At 41.4% G+C, this 26,204-nt stretch overlaps 1 protein-coding gene across 3 annotated transcripts in view; it reads right to left on the reverse strand.

The window, feature by feature from the left end:
• The window catches only part of hs1bp3 (HCLS1 binding protein 3), an 83,177-nt gene that overhangs the window by 42,211 nt on the left and 14,762 nt on the right, over positions 1-26,204 (reverse strand). For all 3 annotated transcript variants that reach the window (XM_033021528.1, XM_033021527.1, XM_033021526.1), the window contains exon 3: positions 2,188-2,395. In XM_033021528.1, the coding sequence (XP_032877419.1) occupies positions 2,188-2,395 (208 nt within the window). The remainder of the gene's footprint in view (positions 1-2,187; positions 2,396-26,204) is intronic.

Here is a 26,204-nt window from a genome sequence, read left to right on the forward strand (position 1 = left end):
CAGTTATTAAAGATGGGATAGCAGCACATTTGGAAAGTGGTGAAATCATTGGACAAAGTCAGCATGGATTTACGAAAAGTAATTCATGTCTGACGAATCTTATAGAATTTTTCGAGGATGTAACTAGTAGAGTGGATAAGGGAGAACCAGTGGATGTGTGATATCTGAACTTTCAGAAGGCTTTCGACAAGGTCCCACATAAGAGATTAGTATACAAACTTAAAGCACACGGTATTGGGGGTTCAGTATTGATGTGGATAGAGAACTGGCTGGCAAACAGGAAGCAAAGAGTAGGAGTAAACGGGTCCTTTGCAGATTTGCAGGCAGTGACTAGTGGGGCACCGCAAGGCTCAGTGCTGGGACCCCAGCTATTTACAATATATATTAATGTATTGGACGAGGGAATTGAATGCAACATCTCCAAGTTTGCGGATGACACGAAGCTGGGGGGCAGTGTTAGCTGTGAGGAGGATGCTTGGAGGCTGCAAGGTGACTTGGATAGGCTGGGTGAGTGGGCAAATGCATGGCAGATGCAGTATAATGTGGATAAATGTGAGGTTATCCACTTTGGTGGCAAAAACAGGAAAGTAGACTATTACCTAAATGGTGGCCGATTAGGAAAAGGGGAGATGCAACGAGACCTGGATGTCATGGTACACCAGTCATTGAAAGTAGGCATGCAGGTGCAGCAGGCAGTGAAGAAAGCGAATGGTATGTTGGCATTCATAGCACAAGGATTTGAGTATAGGAACAGGGAGATTCTACTGCAGTTGTACAGGGTCTTGGTGAGACCACACCTGGAGTATTGCGTACAGTTTTGATCTCCAAATCTGAGGAAAGACATTATTGCCATAGAGGGAGTACAGAGAAGGTTCACCAGACTGATTCCTGGGATGTCAGGACTTTCATATGAAGAAAGATTGGATAGACTCGGCTTGTACTCGCTAGAATTTAGAAGATTGAGGGGGGGATCTTATAGAAACTTACAAAATTCTTGAGGGTTGGACAGGCTAGATGCAGGAAGATAATTCCCGATGTTGGGGAAGTCCAGGCCAAGGGCTCACAGTTTAAGGATAAAGGGGAAATCCTTTAGGACCGAGATGAGAAAAACATTTTTCACACAGAGAGTGGTGAATCTCTGGAACTCCCTGCCACAGAAGGTAGTTGAGGCCGGTTCATTGGTTATATTTAAGAGGGAGTTAGATGTGGCCCTTGTGGCTAAAGGGATCAGGGGGTATGGAGAGAGGGCAGGTACAGGATACTGAGTTGGATGATCAGCCATGATCATATTGAATGGCGGTGCAGGCCCGAAGGGCCGAATGGCCTACTCCTGCACCTATTTTCTATGTTTCTATGTCTGCTCCCACCCCACTCCACCAGTCCAAACAAGGGTCCAGACCCAAACGTCATCTCTCCATTTCCTCCACAGATGATCCTGGCCGTGTTGAGTTAATCCAGCCTTTTTTTTGCTCAAGATTCCAGCATCTGGATGTTCTTGTGTCTCTGTGTCTTGTGTTTAAGTGCTTGTTAGGAGGTTCCGTTGGGGCAGGGATAAAGACTGATTGTTTGCAACAGAGAAGATGGAGGTGGAAGAACACCCACTTCCCCAAGAAGGACAGGCAGGTTTCAAATACTATGAAGAGTATAGTTGTCAGCACTGGACCTAGATAAAGCTGACTTCTTTGCATGATTCTACGTTTTGTGTGATCAACAGAAAAAACGTAGTTGTCGCAAGCGTGAATCAAGTGCAGAAGTCACCAGAGAGAGGCAATTTTAACCCACAAATAATTCTAATCACATTCCACACTATATAATTCCTCACTTAACTGAATAATCTAATTAAAATGTTAGCAGCACTGTGCACCTGAATTTGTAGGACAATACATTTCAGACAGCGAGTTTTCCCAATTGCATTAGTTGAATGAAATTCACCACCAACTTTGGAAGATGAATTTCAGGTGTGTAATAAATGATAGCCACGTCAATGATGTCCACGAGTTAAAATAAATAAATTTTGATCATGAGCAATAGCCTGGCCACAATTCTTTGTAGTTTTAATGTATATTCATGGAAAAGCAGAAACTAAACTATAATACTTGGCTAGTGAACATGCCAGCATTGGTGAACTTAGCATTACAAGTTTTACATTAACTATGTTCTCCAGGGTTCAATATCACAAACATTTACCTAAAAACTCCAACAACGCCAGACTTGATGCTAAGGTTGTGTCTTTGGCTATACTTCTGAAGATTTCATCAAAAATAACTCTCCGTTCCTTTATATCAGTCTCCGCTACGAATAAAACTTTTCTGGGCATGGACGGTATTTTTGCCTTTGGGTATTGTGTTCTCAACTTCTGACACATGTCATCAATGTCACTGTACTTCTTGGATACCTAAAAGAAAAGAAAATGTTTAAACTTTGTGGATTAATTTTTCAAATATCAACACCGTACATCAGTAAGCAATTGGGTTGCACAATACATTTATTGCTCGAAGCATAGAATGTGCTTTGCAGGCAAACGTATTTAATGATAATTGTAAAAGTTTAGGATACAATAGGTGTCCCATTCTTCCCCCACAGAAACAGCAACTGATCCGCACTAATGACAGATGAATAAATCAAACAATGTAATCTGTTCCTGATATTTCATTGTTATGTTTGCCAGAACAGGAGATTGTTGGCCTCTACTGCAACACTATCCAAACAACCTCACATTTCTTAGATCCCTTCATCTGGAACTGGTTACAAATGGAGTGCTGAAGCACGAACCAGATATTTTGTTAAAAATTCTACTTTATTAAATAATAGGTAATGAATCAGTGCAGAACTACTAATTATGCTTACTAAACCTTGCGAATATAGTCGGTTTTTTTTGTTACAAACTGTTTCATGAATTTATTATTTTACTTTCATAAGTCTATAAAGAACATATTTTATATTTGTGCTCTAAAAGCAATAAATCAGTTACTATACATTCAGGAAAAACAACTTCTAGTTGTGCATCATACTAGTGAAAAATAATTGTTTTTAATTCACATGTATTATTCAGATTACTGGAATGTTTACAGAATGATGGACTGGACTGGATCAGAACTTAGAGAAGTGAATGGAGCAAAATTCAAGGATTAATTAATAAAAATCCAAGCAAAAAATAAATCCGTTAAGCCCCACCAGTACACTGGAGTGTGAATTTTAGTATTTGAATCTGTTTGGAAAACATGAAAAACTCCTATTGACAGTTTACTGGAATGCACTTTCAATTCCCAATCCCTCCTCCACAAGAGATATTGATATTTACTTGTTAGATTTAGAACGTGGAGGGTTGTATCTCAATGAAATCTATCAGATAATAGAAAGGCTTGGACGTGGAAAGGATGTTTCCAGTAATGGGAGAGACTAAAACCAAAAGGTGTCACCTCAGAATATACCTTCAAAACGGAGATGGAGACATTTCTTAACGTGGTGAATCTATGGAATTCATTGCCACAGACACCTGTGGAGGCCAAGTCATTGGGGTTTTTTTAAGGGAGATATTGATTGATCTTGATTAGGAAGGACATCAAAGGTTTCAGAGAGAAGGCAGGAAAATGGGGTTGAGAGGGATAAATAGATCAGCCATGATTGAATGGCAGATTAAACCCGATAGGAGCAGATTTAGGCCATTCAACCTATGTCATATGATCTTGGCATCACGTTCGGCAGACATTGGGCCAAAGGGCCTGTCCCTGTGCTGTGCTTTTCTATGTTTGCAACACATTATTGTCATTACACTTGCCATTCATTTTCAAACTTCCTGCTTGAAATTCATTCACTTTAATGAATTGGTTTAAACTGCACAAGACATTCAGCTCCTCAAAATTGCACGAGAACTAGATCATGCTTATTCTGCATCCCATTTCTCTAACCCCATTAACCAACCTTCTTCCCCACTACTTTCCTTCAAGGTCAGTTCATCTTTCCTTAACTCCAGTCTAGACAATGGAACATTATTCTAGGTAAGTATGACCAAGATTCCATACAGGTAAAGCATCACATCACATTGTATTTCATGTTTTCTCTATGTTCTCAAGCCTTCAACAATTCCTAAACCCAATGACTCAAATGTCAAGAAGGGTGGTCAAGAAGGCTTTCAGTACATTGGGCTTCATCAGTCAGAGTATTGAGTATAGGAGTTGGGATGTTATAGTACAGTTGTACGAGACATTGGTGAAGCTGCATTTTGAGTATTTTGTTCACCCTGCTATAGGAAAGATGTTGTTGAGCTGGAAAGAGCACAGAGAAGTTTTACAACAATGTTGCCAAGACTCGAGGGTCTGAGCCACAGGGAGAGGTTGGGCAGGCTAGGACTTTATTCTGGATAGCGAGCAATAAAGGTTTTTCACTGTACCTTGCTACACATGACAATCAACTAAACTAAACTTATTCCTTGGAGCACAGGAGGATAGGGAATCTGATCTTTGGGATGTGTACAAGTTCATGAGTTGATAGAATGAATTCACAGAGTCATTTAACCAAAAACCACCACAAAATTACATAATTATATCTCTGATAATGGCCTCTTCTCACAACAGTGGCAGGTCAAGGAGAGTAGATATAATATTCCACTCTTGGAAAACTAATCAGCATATTATGTCCTTACACAAAGGCAGCTGAAGGAATTGAAGCTAGAGGCAGATGGTATTCTATCACAACACACTGGTGCTATAACAGATTATTCAAACAGTGCCAAACGAAAACTCTGTCTGACCGATCCTCACGAGGTAAAATCTGCTTATTCAATCAATCCCGTTACTTGCCTGCAACATCAGCTCAACAAGCAACTGAATATCCTGCAACAAGAACTCCCGATGGACAGTGGGCTGCTGCTGCACCACGGCACCAGGCCTGGTTCATTCGCCGCAGAACCAGGGAACTCGCCTGGTGTGTGAGGCTCGCCCAAGGCTCGTCTCCTGCTCGCCCCCGAAGACCGGGAACCAGGAATCGGCGTGGAAGGATAACCAGGGGTCTTACCGTCCGCGCCCTCCATTGCGGGAGGCCTCCCCAGAGCACGAGGGCTGAAGGCTAAAGGCCGGGCAAGAGGGACAACGGTTCGCTTGGAATCCGGATGGAGGAGAGCGTTGCAATGAGCCTTGGTGACCAGCTGCAGCTGGCACTTTGAAAATGGCAGCAAAACCTGGCAACTCTTGCATATGGACTCAGTGGGCAGTTTCTATGCATTTGGTACTTAATTGAGGATTGCACTTATGCATGGCAATAATCTTACTGATCTGTATACAAAAAAAATTCAATAGACAATAGGTGCATAGTAGGCCATTCTGCCCATCGAGCCAGCACCGCCATTCAATGTGATCATGGCTGATCATCCCCAATCAGTACCCCGTTCCTGCCTTCTCCCCATATCCCCTGACACCGCTATCTTTAAGAGCCCTATCTAGCTCTCTCTTAAAAAATATCCAGAGAACCAGCCTCCACTGCCCTCTGAGGCAGAGTATTCCACAGACTCACAACTCTCTGTGAGAAAAAGTGTTTCCTCGTCTCCGTTCTAAATGGCTTACCCCTTATTCTTAAACTGTGGCCCCTGGTTCTGGACTCACTCAACATCGGGAACATGTTTCCTGCCTCTAGCATGTCCAAATCTCATGTGTTTCAATAAGATTCCCTCTCACCCTTCTAAACTCCAGAGTGTACAAGCCCAGCCGCTCTATTCTCTCAGCATATGACAGTCCCACCATCCCGGGAATTAACCTTGTAAACCTACGCTGCACTTCCTCAATAGCAAGAATGTAATTCCTCAAATTAGGGGACCAAAACTGCACACAGAACTACAGGTGTTGTCTCACTAGGGCTCTGTACAACTGCAGAAGGACCTCTTTGCTCCTATACTCGACTCCTCTTGTTATAAAGGCCAACATGCCATTCGCTTTCTGCACTGCCTGCTGTACCTGCATGCTTACTTTCAAAATGATGAACAAGGACCCCCAGATCCCGTTGTACTTCCCCTTTTCCCAACGACGCCATTTAGATAGTAATCTGCCTTCCTGTTTTTGATACCAAAGTGGATAACCTCACATTTATCCACATTAAACTTCATCTGCCATGGCTTCCGGTGGCGCTATGGAGGCTTGAGTCCAGCGCCAACTAGCTCTGTGCCGAAGAAATTAAAAACGGGAGAAAATCGGGTTTTACCTGCAGCGATCGCGATCTGAACGGCTGCCTGCGTGACGTCATCAGGCGCGTGACTTTATGGTATGTCGTCGGTACAACGTACCCCCCCCCGTGGGACACAAAAAAAAAACGGTAAAGGGAAACCGCAGATGGAAGAGGAAGGCCCTACAGAGGCCTCGACCTCAGTTACACCGACGGCCCAGGAAGACCCTCCGAAGAAAATGAAACAGAAAAGGTCTGAAATGGAGGATCTTAAAATCTATCTCGGTGCCGAAATGAAAACCTTTGGAGAGAAGTTTGGAGAGAAGTTTAAAGAGGAACTCGACTCTTTTAAGGTAGATTTTAAAGCAGAAATGCTTTCTACCGTTCAAAAAATGCTGGAAATCTGGAAGAGGACGAGGGAGGAAGAGATCAAGGATCAGATGGAAGTGCTGGAATCCAGGCTCGTTTCGGTGGAAACGAAGGTTAAAACGGAGGTGGACCCCATTCATCACGAACTTGATCAACATAGAACAGCGATAACCGAACTTGAGAAATGGGCGACGACAAGTGAGGAAACTGTAAGTCGACTCCTTACTGAAAACCAACGCCTCTCCGATATGGTGATCAAATTAAGTGATAAGTGTATTGATTTGGAGGGGCGTCAAAGACGTAAGAATTTAAGAATTGTAGGGGTGAAAGAAGGAAGTGAGAAGGAAATGGGCACTCGGGATTTTGTGGCAGACCTATTACAAAAAGCCTTAAAATTGGATCACAAACCTTCACTCGGTCGAGCTCATAGAGCGCAACAACGTCGTACACAAGATGATGTCCGTCCAAGACAAATTATCGTAAAGGTGCAATTGGATCATGAATTTGATGATATAATGAAGAAAATTGTTCGAGGCGGACAGCTCCTTTTTGAAGGTGTGAGATTCAGTATTTACCGAGATTATCCGGCAGAAGTCTTCAAGAAAAGAGCGCTGTTCACTGAGACAAAGAGAATACTGAAGAATGTACCTGATTTGAAATACAGCTTGTTTTACCCCGCAAGACTAAGAGTCTCCTACAAGTCCAAGGAGCACTTTTTTACAGACCATGAAAAAGCACTGGAATATGCCAAAGAAGTCAGTAACATGACCATAGACTGAAGAATTTACATTACTCCTTAGGAGTCAAGCCAGATCTAAAAGGACCTTTAAAGTTCTTTTAAGAGCTTTAAGGACATTCGGAAACCGAAATGGACGGAGGACATTGGATAAAACCGTGATCTTTGTATTTTTGTTTATTAATCAATATTATTATCTGTATATTCATGCCTAACTATATAGGTAACAACTAATACTTATTAAATATCTATATTACCACTAAAATTATTAACATTAACATTTCTCATAAAAATCTAATACAGTATATGATTGATAACAATGATTAATAATTAATAGTCTTCGATTAACGTAGAAATGAATTACATACTTATATTATACAGGAAGATATGCAAGAGGTAAATTAGCTTACGACACTAAAAAAGTTTAACGGTTTTTCTCATTTTTTTTTTGATTTAAAATTAAATTTATAGATTTAGCGAAAAAATTAATATGATATGTGAGAATAATAACGTTGTGAATTTTTGCTGTTTTTGAACTTTTCTGCAGGGTTGCGTGCTTATGTATGTATACATATGGGTATATATATATATGTGTATATATATGTGTATATTGTGTGTGTGTATGTATGGATAAGTAAATAAGTTTGTTACTCCCAAAGAAGTTATTTGAATGTTAGAAATAATCTTTTTTTTTTTTTTTTTCTTCGGGCACGGAGCTGGAAATTTTTATTTTTACAAAGGCTACGGAAGTCTTTAGAATTCTAGCCACGTTAGTGTGGCTATCACTAACTACACTAATTGTAGATGTAGTTCTTTTTCTTTCACCCTATACTAACCAACTCTATCACTTTTTTCACTTTAAATATTTTTATAACTTAATGTTTGAATGGAAAAATAAGACTAATACAAGGAGATGTGTTCGGAAGAGCGATGTATATGATTTTAAATTCATCTATTTGAGGTTCGGGAGCAGGGTCAGGTTCTATGTGTTGTACCTTCTGCTCGGTTATAGACCACCTTAGAAACAAGATGCAAGATGTTAATATGACAAGAGGGGGTCAGGGAATAACATTTTGTAGTTGGAATGTCAAGGGAATTAATGAACCAATTAAGAGAGGTAAAGTTTTGGCACATCTAAATTTAATCAAAACAGATATAATATTTCTGCAAGAAACACACCTTAAAAAGGAATCTCAACATAGACTCAAAGCTAAGTGGATCGCTGAATCATATCATTCCTCCTTTTCCCATAAGTCCAGAGGAGTTGCAATACTAATTCGTAAAGGAATACCTTTTAAGAACTCTTCAACAATAGTGGATATTGATGGTAGATATATTATATTAGTTGGAGAGTTAAATGGAGAAAAAGTGATTCTTCTTAATGTTTATGGGCCTAATTTTGATAACCCCAAGTTTTTTAATAAAACATTTAATAAAATTCCTGAATTTACACAATATAAATTAATAATTGGAGGAGACTTCAATTGTACATTAGATCCATACTTAGATAGATCATCAAGGCAAAAAAAAGTAAAATCTCAATCAAGTGTATTTCTAAATTCATTTATTAATACCACTAATATTAAGGATGTCTGGAGAATAGAAAACCCAACTGGACGGGAATATTCATTTTACTCACCAGTACACAAAACATACTCAAGAATAGATTATTTTTTAGTTGACTCTATGTTTATCCCATTTATTTATAATTCAAAATACCATAACATTATAATCTCAGATCACGCACCTGTAACATTCATGATTAAATTAAATGGAATGTCCGAGAAACAAGCATATTGGAGATTTAACCCACAAATTTTGAACGAAAGATCATGCCAGGAATATATTATTAAACAGATTCAAATATTTTTTGAGGTAAATGACAACCCTGACACACCTACTTCTCTTATGTGGGAAACGTTTAAAGCGTATGTTCGAGGTACATTAATTTCTGCTCAAGCATTTTATAATAAAGAGAACAGGATTAAGCAACAAACATTGGAAATTGAAATCAAGCAACTAGATATAGAAAATGCGAGAATGCCATCTACTTTAAAACATAATAAAATTGCTGTATTGAAATATAAATTAAATAAAATGTATTCAGAACAAGTAATAAAACTTTATCAAAAAACCAAACAACTACATTTTGAATTTGGAGACAAACCACAAAAATTATTAGCACGTCAGTTACGAAAAATGGAAGGGGAAAAAACAATTCATAAAATTAGAACAGAGACAGGAGAATTATTAAAAATGCCCAAGGACATAAATGATAGATTTCTCCAATACTATCATAACCTTTATTCAACTAAAACCGTAGCACAATCAGAAGGAATAGCAGATTTTTTAATAAAATGTGATTTAAAAGGTTTAGATTCAAACGATAGAGAATTATTAGAAAGGGAGATTACGATAAAGGATATTGAGGAGTCTATTGGCTCTTTAAAAAATGGTAAAGCAGTAGGACCAGATGGTTTAGGTTCCGAATTTTATAAAAAAATTTATGATTTGCTTAGCCCACGTTTACAAAGACTGTATGAGTATATATATACTCAACAGAAACTTCCAGACACTTTAAATGAATCAATAATAACACTTATTCCTAAAGCTGATAAAGATCTGGAAGACCCGGGATCATACAGAGCAATTGCACTTTTAAATACAGATCAGAAAATTTTAACTAAAATACTAGCGTATAGATTAAGTACAGTGATGAATAAATTAATACACCCTGACCAAACAGGCTTTATTCAGAAACGATACTCATATTATAATCTAAGAAGATTATTTAATATTATATATTCCAAGAGAATTATTAATGAAGATCTAGCAATAATTTCACTTGACGCTGAAAAAGCATTTGATCAGGTCGAATGGCCTTATTTATTTTCGGTGATGGAAAATATGCAGCTAGGGGAGAAATTCTGTACATGGATAAAACTGTTATATACAAATCCCACGGCTAGAATATTTACAAATCAAAGGTTGTCACCTAAATTTAGCCTATCTAGAGGTTGTAGACAAGGATGCCCATTATCTCCATTATTATTTGCGCTTGCTATTGAGCCACTGGCAGAAAGAGTTAGGGGGCATCCGGAAATACATGGGTATAACACAAAGGACACAGTGAATAAAATTTCTCTATACGCAGATGATGTATTAATTTACATTACAAAACCAGAAATTAGTATTCCAAACTTATTAAAGCTAATAACCCAATTTGGTTCACTTTCAGGATACAGAATAAATTGGAATAAAAGTGAAATTATGCCAATAAGGGAACATAACAAACAGATAATACAACAATTTCCATTTAAAATAGTAAATGAAAAATTTAAATATCTAGGTATTTATGTAACTAAGATAGTACAAAGTGAATTTACAGAAAACTCTGCTTTAAGTGTCGAATAGGTCAGGAGGACATCATTATTTAAAGCAAATTTCCCCCCATTACTGAACAAACTACATAAGAATATTCAATACTGGAAAACACTTCCTATCTCAATGGTAGGCAAAATCAATGCCATAAAAATGATTTTTTTACCGCAAATATTATATCTTTTTCAGACAATTCCGATATATCTGGCAAAAAACTTTTTTTTTAAATTGGACTCTATTGTTAATGATTTTATCTGGAATTATAAGAATCATAGGATAAACAAAAGACACTTGTGTAAATCAAAAATAAATGGAGGCTTGGTTTTACCCAATTTTTTGTTTTATTTCTGGGCAGTTAACATTAAAAATATGAATTTCTGGTTGGAAGAAATAGATCATCAACCAGACTGGTTAAAAATGGAAAAGGAAGATTGTTTACCTTTTGATATTGGTTCGATATTATTTGCTACGTCTAAATTAAACAAAAAAATTTATAGGGAAAACCCTATAATATTTAGTGCTATACGAATTTGGAAACAACTAAAAAAGACATTAAAATTAGATAATTTATCACTTTTTCTTCCAATTGTGAATAATCCTTTGTTTAAGCCTTCATGGTTGGACAGGGGTTTTACACAATGGAAGAATTATGGAATTAAAAATATGGGACAACTTTACAAGGAAGGCACTTTTCTGACATTTCAGGAATTGCAACAGACTTATGGACTTCGAGGAAATGATTATTTCAGATATCTTCAACTTAGAGATTATGTAAAATCGAACTCCCAAAATTTTCGAATTAGAAATTCAGAAATTCTTGATGAATGCTGGAACAAACATCCTAATACAGAAAAATTAATATCTTATATATATAAATCTTATTAGACAGTGACATTCCTTCGACGGACTTACACAGACAAACATGGGAAAAAGAATTAAATCAAGTAATAACGAAAGATACTTGGGAAGAAAGTTTGCAACACATACATCAGTGTTCACTAAACGCTAGACATTCTCTAATACAATTTAAAGTAATACATAGGTTACATTATTCAAAAACAAAATTACATAAAATTTTTCAACATATCTCACCTATATGTGATAAATGTCAACATTTAGAAGCTACATTATCTCATATGTTTGCAAACTGTATAAAAATTAAAAAATTCTGGGTAAATATTTTTAGTATAATATCTAAAGTAACCAGCACACAATTGGACCCAGATCCAAAATTAATAATACTCGGAATATTAGAATTAAATCAAACACTTAGAACAACACAAAGAAACTTTATTGATTATAGTTTAATAACAGGAAAAAAATTAATTCTAAAATTTTGGAAAGGCCCTACGGCCCCCACAATCAAAATGTGGATTATAGAAATGACGGAGACCTTAAACGTGGAAAGAATCAGATTTTCCCTGTTGGACAAACAGGAATTATTCGCTGGAACATGGTCTCCTTTTATTGATTACTTAAAGGGTCAGAATGGTTCAGCACAGGAACCTGACTAACACGCGGGCTAAAGAATGGATGAAATACTATACTCTGAAATGTACGAATATATCTCGAATGAAGTCTTTTTTATTTTAATAAATTTTTCCATTCTTCTTAAACTATCTTTTTCCTTTTTTTTTTGTTTTTTTTTGTTTTTGTTTTTGTTTTTCTTCTCTTTCTTTTCTTTCTTTACTTCATCTATCTCTTTAGTTCTATCTAGTTTAAAAAAAAAAAAAGGCAAAAAGTATTGGAGACAATGTAATAATAATTGACAATATTATTAATTTAAAAATGTAAGACTATGTAATGATGTAATGATGTAATTAGGTTATGTACCTATCTCCAATAAAAAATATTTTCAAAAAAAAAAAAAAAAAACTTCATCTGCCATGGATCTGTCCATTCCCCCAACCTGTCACCCTGCATTCTCATAGCATCCTCCTCACAGTTCACACTGCCACCCAGCTTTGTGTCATCTGCAAATTTGCTAATGTTACTTTGAATCCCTTCATCCAAATCATTGATGTATATTGTAAATAGCTGCGGTCCCAGCACTGAGCCTTGCGGTACCCCACTAGTCACTGCCTGCCATTCTGAAAGGGACCTGTTAATCCCTATTCTTTGTTTCCTGTCTGCCAACCAACTTTCTATCCATGTCAGCACTCTACCCCCAACACCATGTGCTCTAATTTTGCCCACTTATCTATGTGGGACCTTATCAAATGCTTTCTGAAAGTCCAGGTACACTACATCCACTGGCTCTCCCTTGTCCATTTTCCTACTCACATCCTCAAAAAATTCCAGAAGATTAGTCAAGCATGATTTCCTCTTCGTAAATCGATGCTGACTCGGACCGATCCTGCTACTGCTATCCAAATGTGCGGCTATTTCATCTTTTATAATTGACTCCAGCATCCTCCCCACCACTGATATTAGGCTAACTGATCTATACTTCCGTTTTCTCTCTCCCGCCTTTCTTAAAAAGTGGGATAACATTAGCTACCCCCCAATCCACAGGAACTGATCCCGAGTCTATAGAACATTGGAAAATTATCACCAATGCATCCACGATTTCTGGAGCCACTTCCTTAAGTACCCTGGGATGCAGACCATCAAGCCCAGGGGATTTATCAGCCTTCAGTCCCATTACTCTACCCAACACCATTTCCTGCCTAATGGGGATTTCCTTCAGTTCCTCCATCACCCCAGGTCCTCTAGCCACTACTATATTAGGAAGATTGTTTGTGTCCTCCTTAGTGAAGACGGATCCAAAGTACCTGTTCAACTTATCTGCCATTTCCTTGCTCCCCATAATAAATTCACCTTTTTCGGTCTTCAAGGGTCCAACTTTAGTCTTAACTAATTTTTTCCTCTTCACATACCTAAAGAAGCTTTTACAATCCTCCTTTATATTCTTGGCTAGCTTACCTACGTACCTCATCTTTTCACCCCTTATTGTCTTTTTAGTTATCTTCTGTTGCTCTTTAAACATTACTCAATCCACTTGCCTCCCGCTCATCTTTGCTATGTTGTACTTCTCTTTTATTTTTATACTGTCCCCGACGTCCCTTGTCAGCCATGGTCGCCCCTTGGAATCTTTCTTCCTCCTAGAAATGAACTGATCCTGCACCTTTATTATTCCTAGAAATACCTGCCATTGTTGTTCCGCTGTCATCCTTCTAGGGTGTCTTTCCAGTCAACTTTGGCCAGCTCCTCCCTCATGTCCCCTTTATTCAACTGTAACACTGACACCTCCGATCTACCCTTCTCCCTCTCCAATTGTAGATTAAACCTGACCATATTATGGTCACTACTTCCTAATGCCTCATTAACCTCAAGTTCTTTATCAAATCCGCTGTATACATGACAATAAAAAAGAACCATTGAATTTAAGGAGCAGTATCCCGCCCTCATCAAGTAGACCAAACAGAACATAAGGTGGGGATAATAATAGTGGTATTCACTGATGAGGACCAAGCAGGCACTTGGTGGAAGAGGAAAGACATCCTCGGGCTGAGTTCTGTCGCAGAACAGGTGGCGAAATGTTCCAGCCCTGGGCTTTATAAGAACAATTGCAACACATTTTTAATTGATCTTCAATCGAACAAAAACCTTGAAACATAATCTTTTGAAAAACAGTAACAACTGCAGATACTGGAAATCTAAAATAAAAACCGAAAATGGGGGACGTTCTCAGCAAGTCAGGCCAAATCCATGTGAAGAGAAACAGAAGTAACTTTCAAGGTGAACCATTTTTTGTTTTACTGTCAGCAGCTCAAGTCTGTTCTGTCAATCAATGAGATTATGCAGGTCTGAATGTAAAACTTTGATAGTTTTGTTCAGCAAACAGCTTGTGACCTTAACTTTGAAATGTTCTACTGGGAGATACTGAAATAAAAGGACCATTCTTTTAAAAATAATGGGCCACTTGTTTAGAATGGATGAGGTGAAATTCAAGAGTCAAGGGTGTATAATTGTCACATTGAAACAGAAGAACAACGAAATTCTTACTTGCAGCAGCATAACTGGTCTGTAACACAATACATGTAGATAATATATAATAAACAAAATTTCAATAAATAACTCCAATACTCATACAAAGAGCTCAAAGCCGTTTGTACAGCTCATAGTTGATAAGTTAGTGCCGTGTCGTATTCATGAGCCTAATAGTTGTTTGGAAGAAAGTTTTCTAGGAACCTAGTGATCATGGTCAGAACAACAGACAGCCAACCATGTTATCTCTGGGTGCCCGCTCTACCACCCATCAAATGGAGCTCAGGGCCTGGCAGACATTGACGCAGAGGCAACAACCTGGCTGCTCAACACCCGGCTTGAGTAACTATTCCTTTGGTTTATGTTTCAATCGCAAGAAGAAGAAGAGTGGTCATGGTTTTCCGAATCCTGTAACTTGATGGTGGAAGTGAAATGAGAGCATGACCAGGGTAGTGCGCACCTATTTGAGGAAGCACTTGTGATAGATATCGTGGGGAAGTTAGTACATGTAATGGACCAGGTGATGTCCACAACTTTTTGTAATCTTCTTCGTTCCACGACGTTCGAGTCACCATACCAGGCCGTGATGCAACCAGTCAATATGCTCTTCCACCAAAGTTAGTGGAAGCTGAGTCATGGAATATTTTTAAAGGCAGCGGCAGGGAGATGTTGGTTAGCAAGGGGTTCAGAGGTTGCTTGGAATAGGCAAAAATGGTGAGTTGAAGTTACAATCAGATCATAACCCAGGCCTGTACAAAGCTTTTCAAAAAGGGGGGTGGCATGACAGGATTACAAAAAACTTAATGTGAAATAATGTGTGCACGAAGCGTGAAGTCCCTCGATGCCGGGGTCCAGGGCCCTTAAGCGGGCCCTGGAAGCTCGGAGGTTTTAGATGCTCTCTGATGCATTCTGAGCCTTGCTTAGGAGCATTTTTGCACCAAATCTATGACCATTATTTCAGAAATTGACTGGAATCTGAGGTAGCTTTTTCACGCAAAGGGTGCTGGGTGTATGTAACGAGCTGCCAGAGGAGGTAGTTAAGACTGGGACTATCCTAATGTTTAAGAGACATTTGGACACGTACACGGATAGGACAGATTTAGATGGATATGGGCCAAACGCGTGTGAGTGGGACTAGCGTAGATGGGACATGTCGGTCCTTGTGGGCAAGTTGGGCTGAAGGGCCTGTTTCCACACTGCATCATTCTATGACTAAAAAGTGAAGAAGAAAAATGCATGTAGATAAGTAGAGCAGATTTGAAAGAGGAGTGAAATGTAAAGGCAGAGAGAGGTTTATGGGTGGAAAGGAACATAGGAAAGGAGGGGGGGAGAGTGGGCTTGGGCAGGTGGGTGAAGGGAAAATAGTCACAAAGTGCTGGAGTAACTCAGCGGGTCAGGCAGCATCTGCGGAGAATATGAATAGGCGACGTTTCACAGAATGCTGGAGTAACTCAGCGAGTCAGGCAGCATCTGTGGAGAACATGGATAGGTGACATATCACAGAGTGCTGGAGTAACTCAATGGGTCAGGCAGCATCTCTGGAGAAAAGGTATAGATTATAGTTCGGGTCAAGACCGTTCTTCAGTAATATTCATGATGTGCCATGCATAGACATTCCTGAATGTTATCCAAACCATCGTGAGCTACTTTGTTACAGTGCTTGCCCTCTCCTATAACGTCTCTGCTGCCTTGCGTGATGCAGGACAGGACACAAGCTTTGGGACATGGAGTGTAGCTGTTGCCGTCTGTTGCCGTCATCCTGGATCAGTCCAATCATGGTTTTGTCATTCACAAACTTGAGAAGCTTGACATAGGTGTCTGTGGAGGTGCAGTCATTGGGTGTGAAGTGGTGATTGGAGTGGAGTGGTGATTGGAGTGGGGTGGGTGTAGAAGGGCCCAGTCTTTGCAGACTGAGGTCAGGCTGTGAGTGGGTGTGAAGTGGTTGGGTGGGGTGGGAAAGGTTCCACTCTTTTCATACTGGAGTCTTGCCTTAAGTAGGTGTGAAGTGGTGAATGGGAAGGAGAGGGTGCCGGGTCCATTCTTTGCAGACTGGGGTCTGGCTGTGTTTGTTGGGGAGAGGGTTTCAGGGTTACGTTTCTGATTTTCAAGCCTGCAGTAATACTTATTCAGGTTGTTCGTCAGCTGACGATTGTCCAAAGAGCGGGGGGCTTTCCTCTTATAGCTGGTGATTTCTTGCATGCCTTCCAAACTGAAGAAGAATCACTAGCTGAGAACTTGCTCCTCAACTTCTCAGAGTATCTTTCCTTGGCAGCTCTGATTCCGCTTGACGCATATTTGCTCCCAGCACCCCCCCCCCCCCCCCCCCGATCTCAAAATGGAAATGTTACATCTGTATATAATGATCCCATTAAAATGTGTATTTATGTCACAAACTATGGAATTCATATTTTTCAGTATTGTTATCAAGGAAAAGAAAGCAGTTCCAATTGTTTGATATTATTTGATATTGTTTAATATTATTCATATGGAGGAGAAAATATAATAGCTCTAAAACCTACCTTAATTTTGCAATCTCACTCAAGATAATTCCCCTTTCCCTCTCACCTCCCCATCTCTCTCTCCTCTCCCTTCCCCTCTTTCTCTCTCTCCCCTTTCCCCCTCTCACATCCCCCCTTTTTCTTGCGGGGGGGGCAAAGATGAAGGTGGCGCGGGCCCAGCGGGCGGGGGGAATGAAGGTGGCGTGGGCCCCTTGGGGGTGGCGGGGGCCCAGCGGGCGGGGGAATGAAGGTGGCGTGGGCCCAGCGGGGGTGGCGTGTGCCCAGCGGGTGTCAGCGAGGGTGGCGTGGACTCAGCGGGGGTCAGCGAGGGTGGCGTGGGCCCAGCAGGGGTGGCGTGAGCCCAGCGGGGATGGCGTAGACCCAGCGGGGGTCAGCGGGGTGGCGTGGACCCAGTGATGGTGGCGTGGGCTCAGCGGGGATGGCATGAGCCCAGCGGGGGTGGCATGAGCCCAGCGGGGGTGGTGTGGGGGGAAGATGGCTTGGGTCCCGGCGGCGGGGGGAGGCGAGGGGAGCGGGCTCCGCCGCAGCGGCGACTGGTGTTGGGGTTACAGCCGTTGGGTTCAGATTCAGCCACTCCCGCCCGGGGACGAGAGAACAGAGAACTGGCCGTTTCCAAAGGGGAAACATTTATTTTTTTTTGCTTTTTTTTTTTTTTTGGATTTGTTTTTTGGGTGACTTTTTCTTAAGGGAAAAAAAGGGGGGTGCGGTCACACCCAGCGCACCCCCCCTTCGGACAGCCATGCAACCTATTGCAATTCAATGGCAGAGCCAACTATAGAGGCTGCGGAGCCAAATCCTGCTACTAATTTATCTGTTTGTATGCACAACTCCACAGCTGTTTCCAGCATCAAAGTTCCAGATTTCCACTACCTGCCATGTGAAGAAATGCTTCTCAACTTCAATGCCCTGGCACTAGTTTTAAAGTTAGAGTTTCTTGTTCCAATCTCTCCCAGAGGAGAGAAAGTATTTTTTATTCATTCAACAATTTATTTAAATTACCATAATGGCCATTGTGCTTCCTATAACTACAAAGGCAGTTTTTAAATCACACGATTAACACACTGACCACTTGATCGATAAATTATTCACCAGGATTGCAAAACATCAGATTAGCGGATTACTGGAGGATAGGAAATGAATGATCGAAGTATCCCTTTACCCTTAAAATCTTATTGTCCAGAGAATAATGAACGTAATTTTGCGCATGGGTGCAAATATTTTACAGCCAGGTGCGAAAACAGCATGTGCAATGTTTTAGAGAATTTCCTCAGGACTTGGCAAGAAAGGTTGGCACTCCTTCAAAATACAATCTTAATAAGATGACATAAGGAGATAAATGCACAGAGTCACGCAAACATCAGTGTGAAGCACGAAAGCTTCCATATTCTTAAAGGAGAACTTATTTGGTTCGGAGTTGATTTTTACATTTGTTTTGTTTGTTTGTACATCAGAAGCATAAGTTTACATAACTTGAGTGACATGCATTTTCCCCCCAGTAGCCATGCATTATATCCCCTACTTCACAATATTTTATCCCTCATCTCCACTAAGTGTCCCCAGGTGTAAAACTAATGTACCCAACGGGTGGCGCCACACAATGGCAGCCTCGCCAACAGTCTGTCTCGTCCTTTTACTTCTTTTGTTGTATTTAGTCTGTTGTTAAATGTATGTTTTAGTGTATCTTTAGTTTTGTATTATGTAAGGGGTGGACGGGGGGGGGGAAACTTTTCAAACCATTTCCTCGAAGGAGATACAACTTTTCTGTATCGTATCTCCATCCGTGCTGCGGCCTAACATCGTGGAGCTGGCGGCCTCTTGCTGGGGATCGACCTCGGGAGCTCCAACCGCAGGAGCCTGTGGATTTAATATCGTGGAGCTTGCGATCCCTTTGTCAGGGATCGATCTCGGAGAGCTCCAACCACAGGAGCCTGTGGACTTAACATCGTGGAGCTCGCGGTCCCTTGATTAGGGACCGACTTCGGGAGCTCCAAGCCGCAGGAGCTTCGATCGCCGGCTGCGGGAGCTTCGATCGCCCTGACTGCGGATGGTTTGACTGCAGTCAGCGGGAGAATGAGGAAAGAAGATAAGACTTTATTGCTTTCCATCACAGTGAGGAATGTGGGGGAGCCGCTGTGGTGGATGTTTATGTTAAGTTTTATGTAGTTGTGTGTCTTGTTGCTTTTTTGTTATGACTGTATGGCAAATCAAATTCCTTGTATGTTTTTACATACTTGGCTAATAAATTAATTACAATTACAATTACAAAAGTGCTGAAATGGTAATGGCCGAGAGCTTTAAGTCCGTAGCTGCAAATATCACCAAAGATGTGTCCTGGGCCAATCACATTCACACTACGGTCAAGAAGCCACACCAATTCCACTCCTTCCTCAAAACGCTGAGGAAACCCGAATGGCCAGACGTACTGTAATAAGCATCACAGCATAGTATAGCAACTGTGCTGCCCAAACCATAAGAAATTGCACAGTTCTGAACACAGTCCAGTCCAGTAAGATGGCGGACTGCAGGAGTGGGGCGCCGTTGTGTATGACTTCTCTGCCTGCAGTCCGTCCTTTCACCCTTTTTTATTTTTATTTTTAGTCCTGTTACTACAAAATGTTTGTTGGAGGTCTTCTTTTATGTGGTGGGTGGGGGGAGGGGAAGGGGGAAACTTTTCCTGGTCCCTACCTGGTCGGAGAGGCGGTTTCCCTCCGAGCTGCTTCTTCGCCCCTTCCTCGCAGCCTACCATAAGACTATTGCAGCGTTTCCTGTCGGGATCGGCCGGGACTACAGCTTCGGCGGCGGTGCAGCGCTGGGACACCAACACGGAGTGGGTGGTGCCTTGCCGGGTCACCGTGCGGTAAGCTCCGGAGTACTGTGACCGACGACCAACATCCGAGGAGCTGTGGCTGCGGAGCGTCCAGTCGCAGGCGGCGCTGGATTTAAACACCGCGGAGCCTGGGATTCGAGATCACCAGAGTCGGAGCTCCAACTAGCGCGGTCTGAAGACTTTGGGTGCCGCGGTCTCCGGGGAGGAAGCGGCCGCTCCAGGCATTTCAAAGCCGCCGAGGAGTGTTCACCCGATGCCGGCATTCCAGCTTTCTGGCAAGAGGGCCTGAAAACATCGGACTGGCTGCGGAGGCCACAAATAGGCCCCGACCTCGGGTGATCACAGAGGGAGAGGACTGAACTTTCTGATGCCTTTCCCCACAGTGGAAATTTTTTATTCTGTTGTGGGGGGACGTTTGTGTTGAATTATACAATATGTTGTGTCATTTTTCTTAATTTTAATTTTTCTATGGATGTACGGAAGCTTAATTATTTTTTTCTATGTAAAGCACTCTTTAATTTCTTATTTTGATTGCTTTTATTGCGTGGCTATTATTTTTACTCATGTTTTATGTCTTTTAATTTATTGTTGTATTTCATATGTAATTTTTGCGCCTCATGTGAGCTGTTATGTTGTCTGTTTATGATGTCTTGTTTATTCTTCTGTACAGCACTTTGGTCAACATTGGTTGTTTTAAAGTGCTTAACAAATAAAGTTGGATTGGATTGGATTGGATCAGGCAAACAAAGCTCTCCGGCAACCCCCTCCACCTCAGCAACTCCTTCTACATTTTATGTTCCCTCACAAAAGTAACCAACATAATTAAGGGCCCCGATCATTCTCTCTTCTCCACTCTCCTGTCATTAAGAAGATACCATAGCTTGAAAGCACATATCACTAGATCCAAGAACAACGTCTTTCCATGCTATTATCAAACTCTTGAACAGACCTCTCACATGCTAAGAATGAATTCCTGATCTCCCAATCTATCTTGCTATGGCTCTAGAAATCTACCTGCACTTTCTCTGTAGCACTTTCTCTGTAACACTATATTCTGCACTCTGAGAAGACTATTCAATATTATATACTCCAATAGAATTCCTAATGCAGATCTAGCAATTATTTCGTTAGATGCTGAAAAAGCATTTGACCAGGTAGAATGGCCATATTTATTTTCGGTGATGGAAATTTTTCAATTGGGAGAGAAGTACTGTACATGGGTTAAATTGTTATACTCTAATCCAACAGCTAGAATATTAACAAACCAAATGTTATCAACTAAATTTAATCTCTCTAGAGGTTGTAGACAAGGATGTTCACTATCCCCACTATTATTTGCTCTTGCAATCGAACCCTTAGCAGAAAGTGTTAGAACCCATACAGGAATATACGGATATAACACTAGAGACACAAGGAATAACATTTCCTTATATGCAGATGATGTACTAATATATATTACAAAGTTAGAAACTAGTATTCCAAATCTATTAAATTTAATAACTCAATTTGGTCAGTTTTCAGGATATAGAATTAATTGGAATAAAAGTGAAATCATGCCAATAACAAAACTCAATTTACATACATTACAACAATCCCCTTTTAAAATAGTTAAAGATAAATTTAAATACTTAGGAATCTATGTAACTAAGACATATACCTCTTTATTTAAACTAATTACAAAACAGTATCCAAGTCTGGAGAAAATAAAGGAAATAATTGCAAGGATGAGGTACACTGCAGAGATGCATGTCAGAAAAAGCCACAAGGCCATAAAAGGATATTGTTGGATGATCAGCCATGATCATATTGAATGGCGGTGCGGGCTCGAAGGGCCGAATGGCCTACTCCTGCACCTAATTCCTATGTTTCTATGTTTCTATGATATGGCGGTAGGGGTCACATAATGTAGAGTGGTATGTGAGCAAGAGACATCATAGTAGGAGGAGGCTCGTTTTAAATAGTTTCACTGGGCCTGATGTCTGCTTTCACCACTGCAATTTCTATGTGAACGATTGATTGAGTTGATTAATTGAAGCATACAGCATGGAAACATGCCCTTTGGCCCACTGAGTCCACACCGACCATCAATCACCCGTTCACACTCTTTCTAGATTATCCCACTTTCTAATCCACTCCCTACACATTGGGAGCAATTTAGAGTTCAATTAACCTACAAACCCACACGTCTTTGTGATGTGGGAGGAAACCGGGCAGCTTCAGGAAACTCACATGGTTACAGGGAGAACATGCAAACTCCACGCCTACAGCACCCAGGTCTCTAGCGCTGTGAGGCAACAGCTCTACCAGCTGCACCCCTTTGCCACCCACCAGTAGTCCACATGTTACAGGGTACGAAATGAGAACGTTGAGAACCAGTCATCCTGCCACACACACTTCAAGCCTCAGAACAAGTTACAACCTCATTCATTTTCCAAACAGCCTAGGGAACATAACGTTAGAATTTAGGAAAAATAGGAACCATGATCCATGTACAGCATGCTAATCATGAGACACAAACCATCAAGATCTTTAATGCAGCCATTAACCACTGCCGCTACCATTCATCTAAACTGCAAATCTTATAAACTGCATTTTGTTGATTCTCCATACCAATCTACATTTGTTGACTCATTGTTAATATAATCTAGTGACACTATAAATGTTCAATGGTCAAGAAGCTGAAAACAGCCTGCATTCTTTTGTCCTTTCCCTCCACTCACCCATATCACCACCCCAAACACAGCATCGCCTTCTCTGTAGCATAAAATTAGCATCTATCTTTCTCTCCCTGTCCTGACAAAGGATTTTTGACCCAAAATGGTTTGTCTTTCAAAAGACACTGCTTGACCTGTTGAGAATTTTCCGCATTTTGTGTTTTATTTCGGATTTCCAATATTTGCAAAAGTCAGCATATGGAAACTTTTTTTCAATTATTAGTCCCCTTATGGCAGTTTTGGTTTAAAGCACTTTGGCAATTATATAGAAATATATACATTAGGCCATCACAGAGGCACAGCAGGTAGAGCTGCTGCCTCGCAGCGACAGAGGCCTGGGTTCGTTTCTGCTCTTGGGAGCAGTCTATGTGAAATTTGCACGTTCTCCTTGTGAATTCATGGGTTTCCTCCGGGCGTTCCAGTTTCCTCACATAACCAATAGATGTGCATGTTTGTGGTTTAATTGGTCGCTATATTTAAAAACAAATTGCACCTAATGTGCAGGAAAAGGTTGAGATATTGAGATAACATAGAACTAGTGTGAATGGGTGATCGACGGTTGGTGTGTCTGTTTCTATGCTGCTTCTCGAAAAGTAAGTTTTAGCTTTGAGCTCCTGAGAACCTAGTGTTGGTCAATCAGCCAAATTGCTGCTTGCTGCAAATCACATTTTGTTTGATGTTGATGCTTTAATTTGCCTTGCAAAATTTAGCTACTGTATGTTAGTAGAACCATATGAAACACATGTTGCGATTGCCTGAATCACTGATAATCCATTTTTTTCCTCTTATCGTAACAAACCAGCCAGCCTGGTCCAGTGTATGGGCCCTCTCGCAACTATATTATAGCTAATATTTTCTGACATTACACATGGCACCAACTCACCCCACTGCACAGATGCAAGTGTTGTACCCGAGGTGAAACCAACAACACCTGAAACCGCAACTTGGTGGGTACCCTTAAAATGAATGCTGCACGGGTTCAGAATCACGCCCAAGTCTCCTTTTGCATTAACTGAGCTGAGAACCGAGGATACAGGTGGTGAAAACTAGAAGATGATGGACAGGAAGCCAGAACTCTCCTCCTCATTCCCCTTCAGACTCACTTCCTTCCCCAAGCCACATCAGACCTTCCATACAGATGGTGCCGTACACCATCTGACTCTTAACCGCAAACCCACTGCGTTCTCTTCTGACCTTCCCCACAAACACTGGCCCAACTCCTTCCAGTGTACCTTTCAAGATTATCCATGCTTTCTAGTCCTTAAAGCTTCTATGCGCCAAAAGCACAAAGATTCCATTGGGGCCAAATGGTCAATACTGCATCCAATTCTCTTATCTCCCTGGTCGTTGAATGAAATCTTATGCTGCCTTTGTTTCACCCACTCTTATGAGAGAATGAATTTGTTGTACTCATTTCTCAAACGCAATTCCACTTAAACTCATTTTTTCTTCACTGTTTAAGATCTGCTTTCAAGGGTCCAATTTCTTAAAATCCATTTTATCAAATACTTTCATGACCTTAAGTTTAAAAAAAAAAAATTTTTCCCTGAAGAGCCCCAGTTTGCTCAATCCATACTGATAATTGCTTGCTCTGTCCAATGCTATTGTATTATGGAGACCAGTAAAGCATGGAGTGGTATCTCAAGCCTTCAGTTCTGCCCAAAGACAACAATCCCCACCTTGCTACGATGCTTCTAGGCCAAAAGAAACATCAGCCCAAGAAATCAATAGACCTGCTGAAGTATAAACTACCAATGTATTGAGAAGTGGGTAAATTGTTGGCAACCTCTGCCCCCTTGTGGCCTGATTACAAATGTTTTTCAGTTAATGCAAATCATCAAAAGGTACTGAAGGGTAATGCCACTCAAGTAGTTTAATATTGTACTGTTAATAAGTAGTTAATAAGTACTGTAAAGACTCCATCCCCTACTCCCAATTCCTCCGCCTACGCCGCATCTGTTCCCAGGACGAGACATTTCATACCAGGGCATCGGAAATGTCCTCGTTCTTCAGGGAACGGGGATTCCCCTCCGCCACCATAGATGAGGCTCACACCAGGGTCTCATCCATACCCCGTAACACTGCTCTCTCTCCCCATCCCCGCACACGCAACAAGGGCAGAGTCCCTCTGGTCCTCATCTTTCACCCCACCAGCCGGCAAATACAACACATAATCCTCCGCCATTTCCGCCACCTCCAACGTGACCCCACCACTCGCCACATCTTCCCATCTCCCCCAATGTCTGCCTTCCGCAAAGACCGCTCCCTCCGCAACTCCCTCGTCAATTCTTCCCTTCCCTCCCGCACCACCCCCTCCCCGGGCACTTTCCGTTGCAACCGCAAGAAATGCAACACCTGTCCCTTCACCTCCCCCCTCGACTCCATTCAAGGTCCCAAGCAGTCGTTCCAGGTGCGACAAAGGTTCACCTGTATCTCCTCCAACCTCATCTACTGCATCCGCTGCTCTAGATGTCAGCTCATTTACATCGGTGAGACCAAGCGTAGGTTGGGCGATCGTTTCGCCGAACACCTCCGCTCAGTCCGCAATAACCTACCTGACCTCCCGGTGGCTCAGCACTTCAACTCCCCCTCACATTCCCAATCCGACCTCTCTGTCCTGGGTCTCCTCCATTGCCAGAGTGAGCAACAGCGGAAATTGGAGGAACAGCACCTCATATTCCGTCTGGGGTCCTTGCGTCCTTATGGCATTAACATTGAATTCTCCCAATTTGGCTAGCCCGTGCTGTCCCCTCCCCTTCCTTAACCCTCTAGCTGTCTCCTCCCACCCACCCATCCGCCCGCCCTCGGGCTCCTCCTCCTCCTCCACTTTTCCTTCTTTCTTTCCCCACCCTCCATCAGTCTGAAGAAGGGTTTCGGCCCGAAACGTCGCCTATTTCCTTCGCTCCATAGATGCTGCTGCACCCGCTGAGTTTCCCCAGCAATTGTGTGTACCCTAGTTTAATAACATGCTTTCTGCTTGCTTTGAGCAGAAGCCCAACAAGGCAATGACATCCGTCCCATCAGATTTGAATGCGCCTCTTCCCAGGGTCACTGCTGCAGAAGTCAGATCAGCCTTCCTGAGGGTGAACCCACGGAAAGCAACTGGCACAGAGGAGTCCCTGGCCGCATCCTTAGAAGCTGAAAGGAACAACTAGCGGGAGTATTCACGAACATCTTTAATCTCTCCCTATTCCGTTCTGAGGTACCCGCCTGCTTCAATAAGATCACCATTATCCCAGTGCCGAAAAAAAGCAAGACCTCATGCCTTAACGACTAGCGTCCAGTGGCTTTGGGACTTCAGCTTGATCTGGTATTGTTGTTTAACATTCCTGATAACTTAGCAAAGGATGCACCATACATATCAGTTGCTTGCGGCATGCTATAACAGGCTACAAAGCAAAGTCAGGCAGAGTTCCTGGCAACAGTGTGACCCACACTGATGAACGCAATGCATTTGATCCTCATTTGAACAGCTTAGTGGAATGGCGTCACCTGCCCCTGCCCCTTGGGTGTACCTG

Source organism: Amblyraja radiata, chromosome 5, assembly GCF_010909765.2.
Source record: "Amblyraja radiata isolate CabotCenter1 chromosome 5, sAmbRad1.1.pri, whole genome shotgun sequence".
NCBI classification, from domain to species: domain Eukaryota; kingdom Metazoa; phylum Chordata; class Chondrichthyes; order Rajiformes; family Rajidae; genus Amblyraja; species Amblyraja radiata.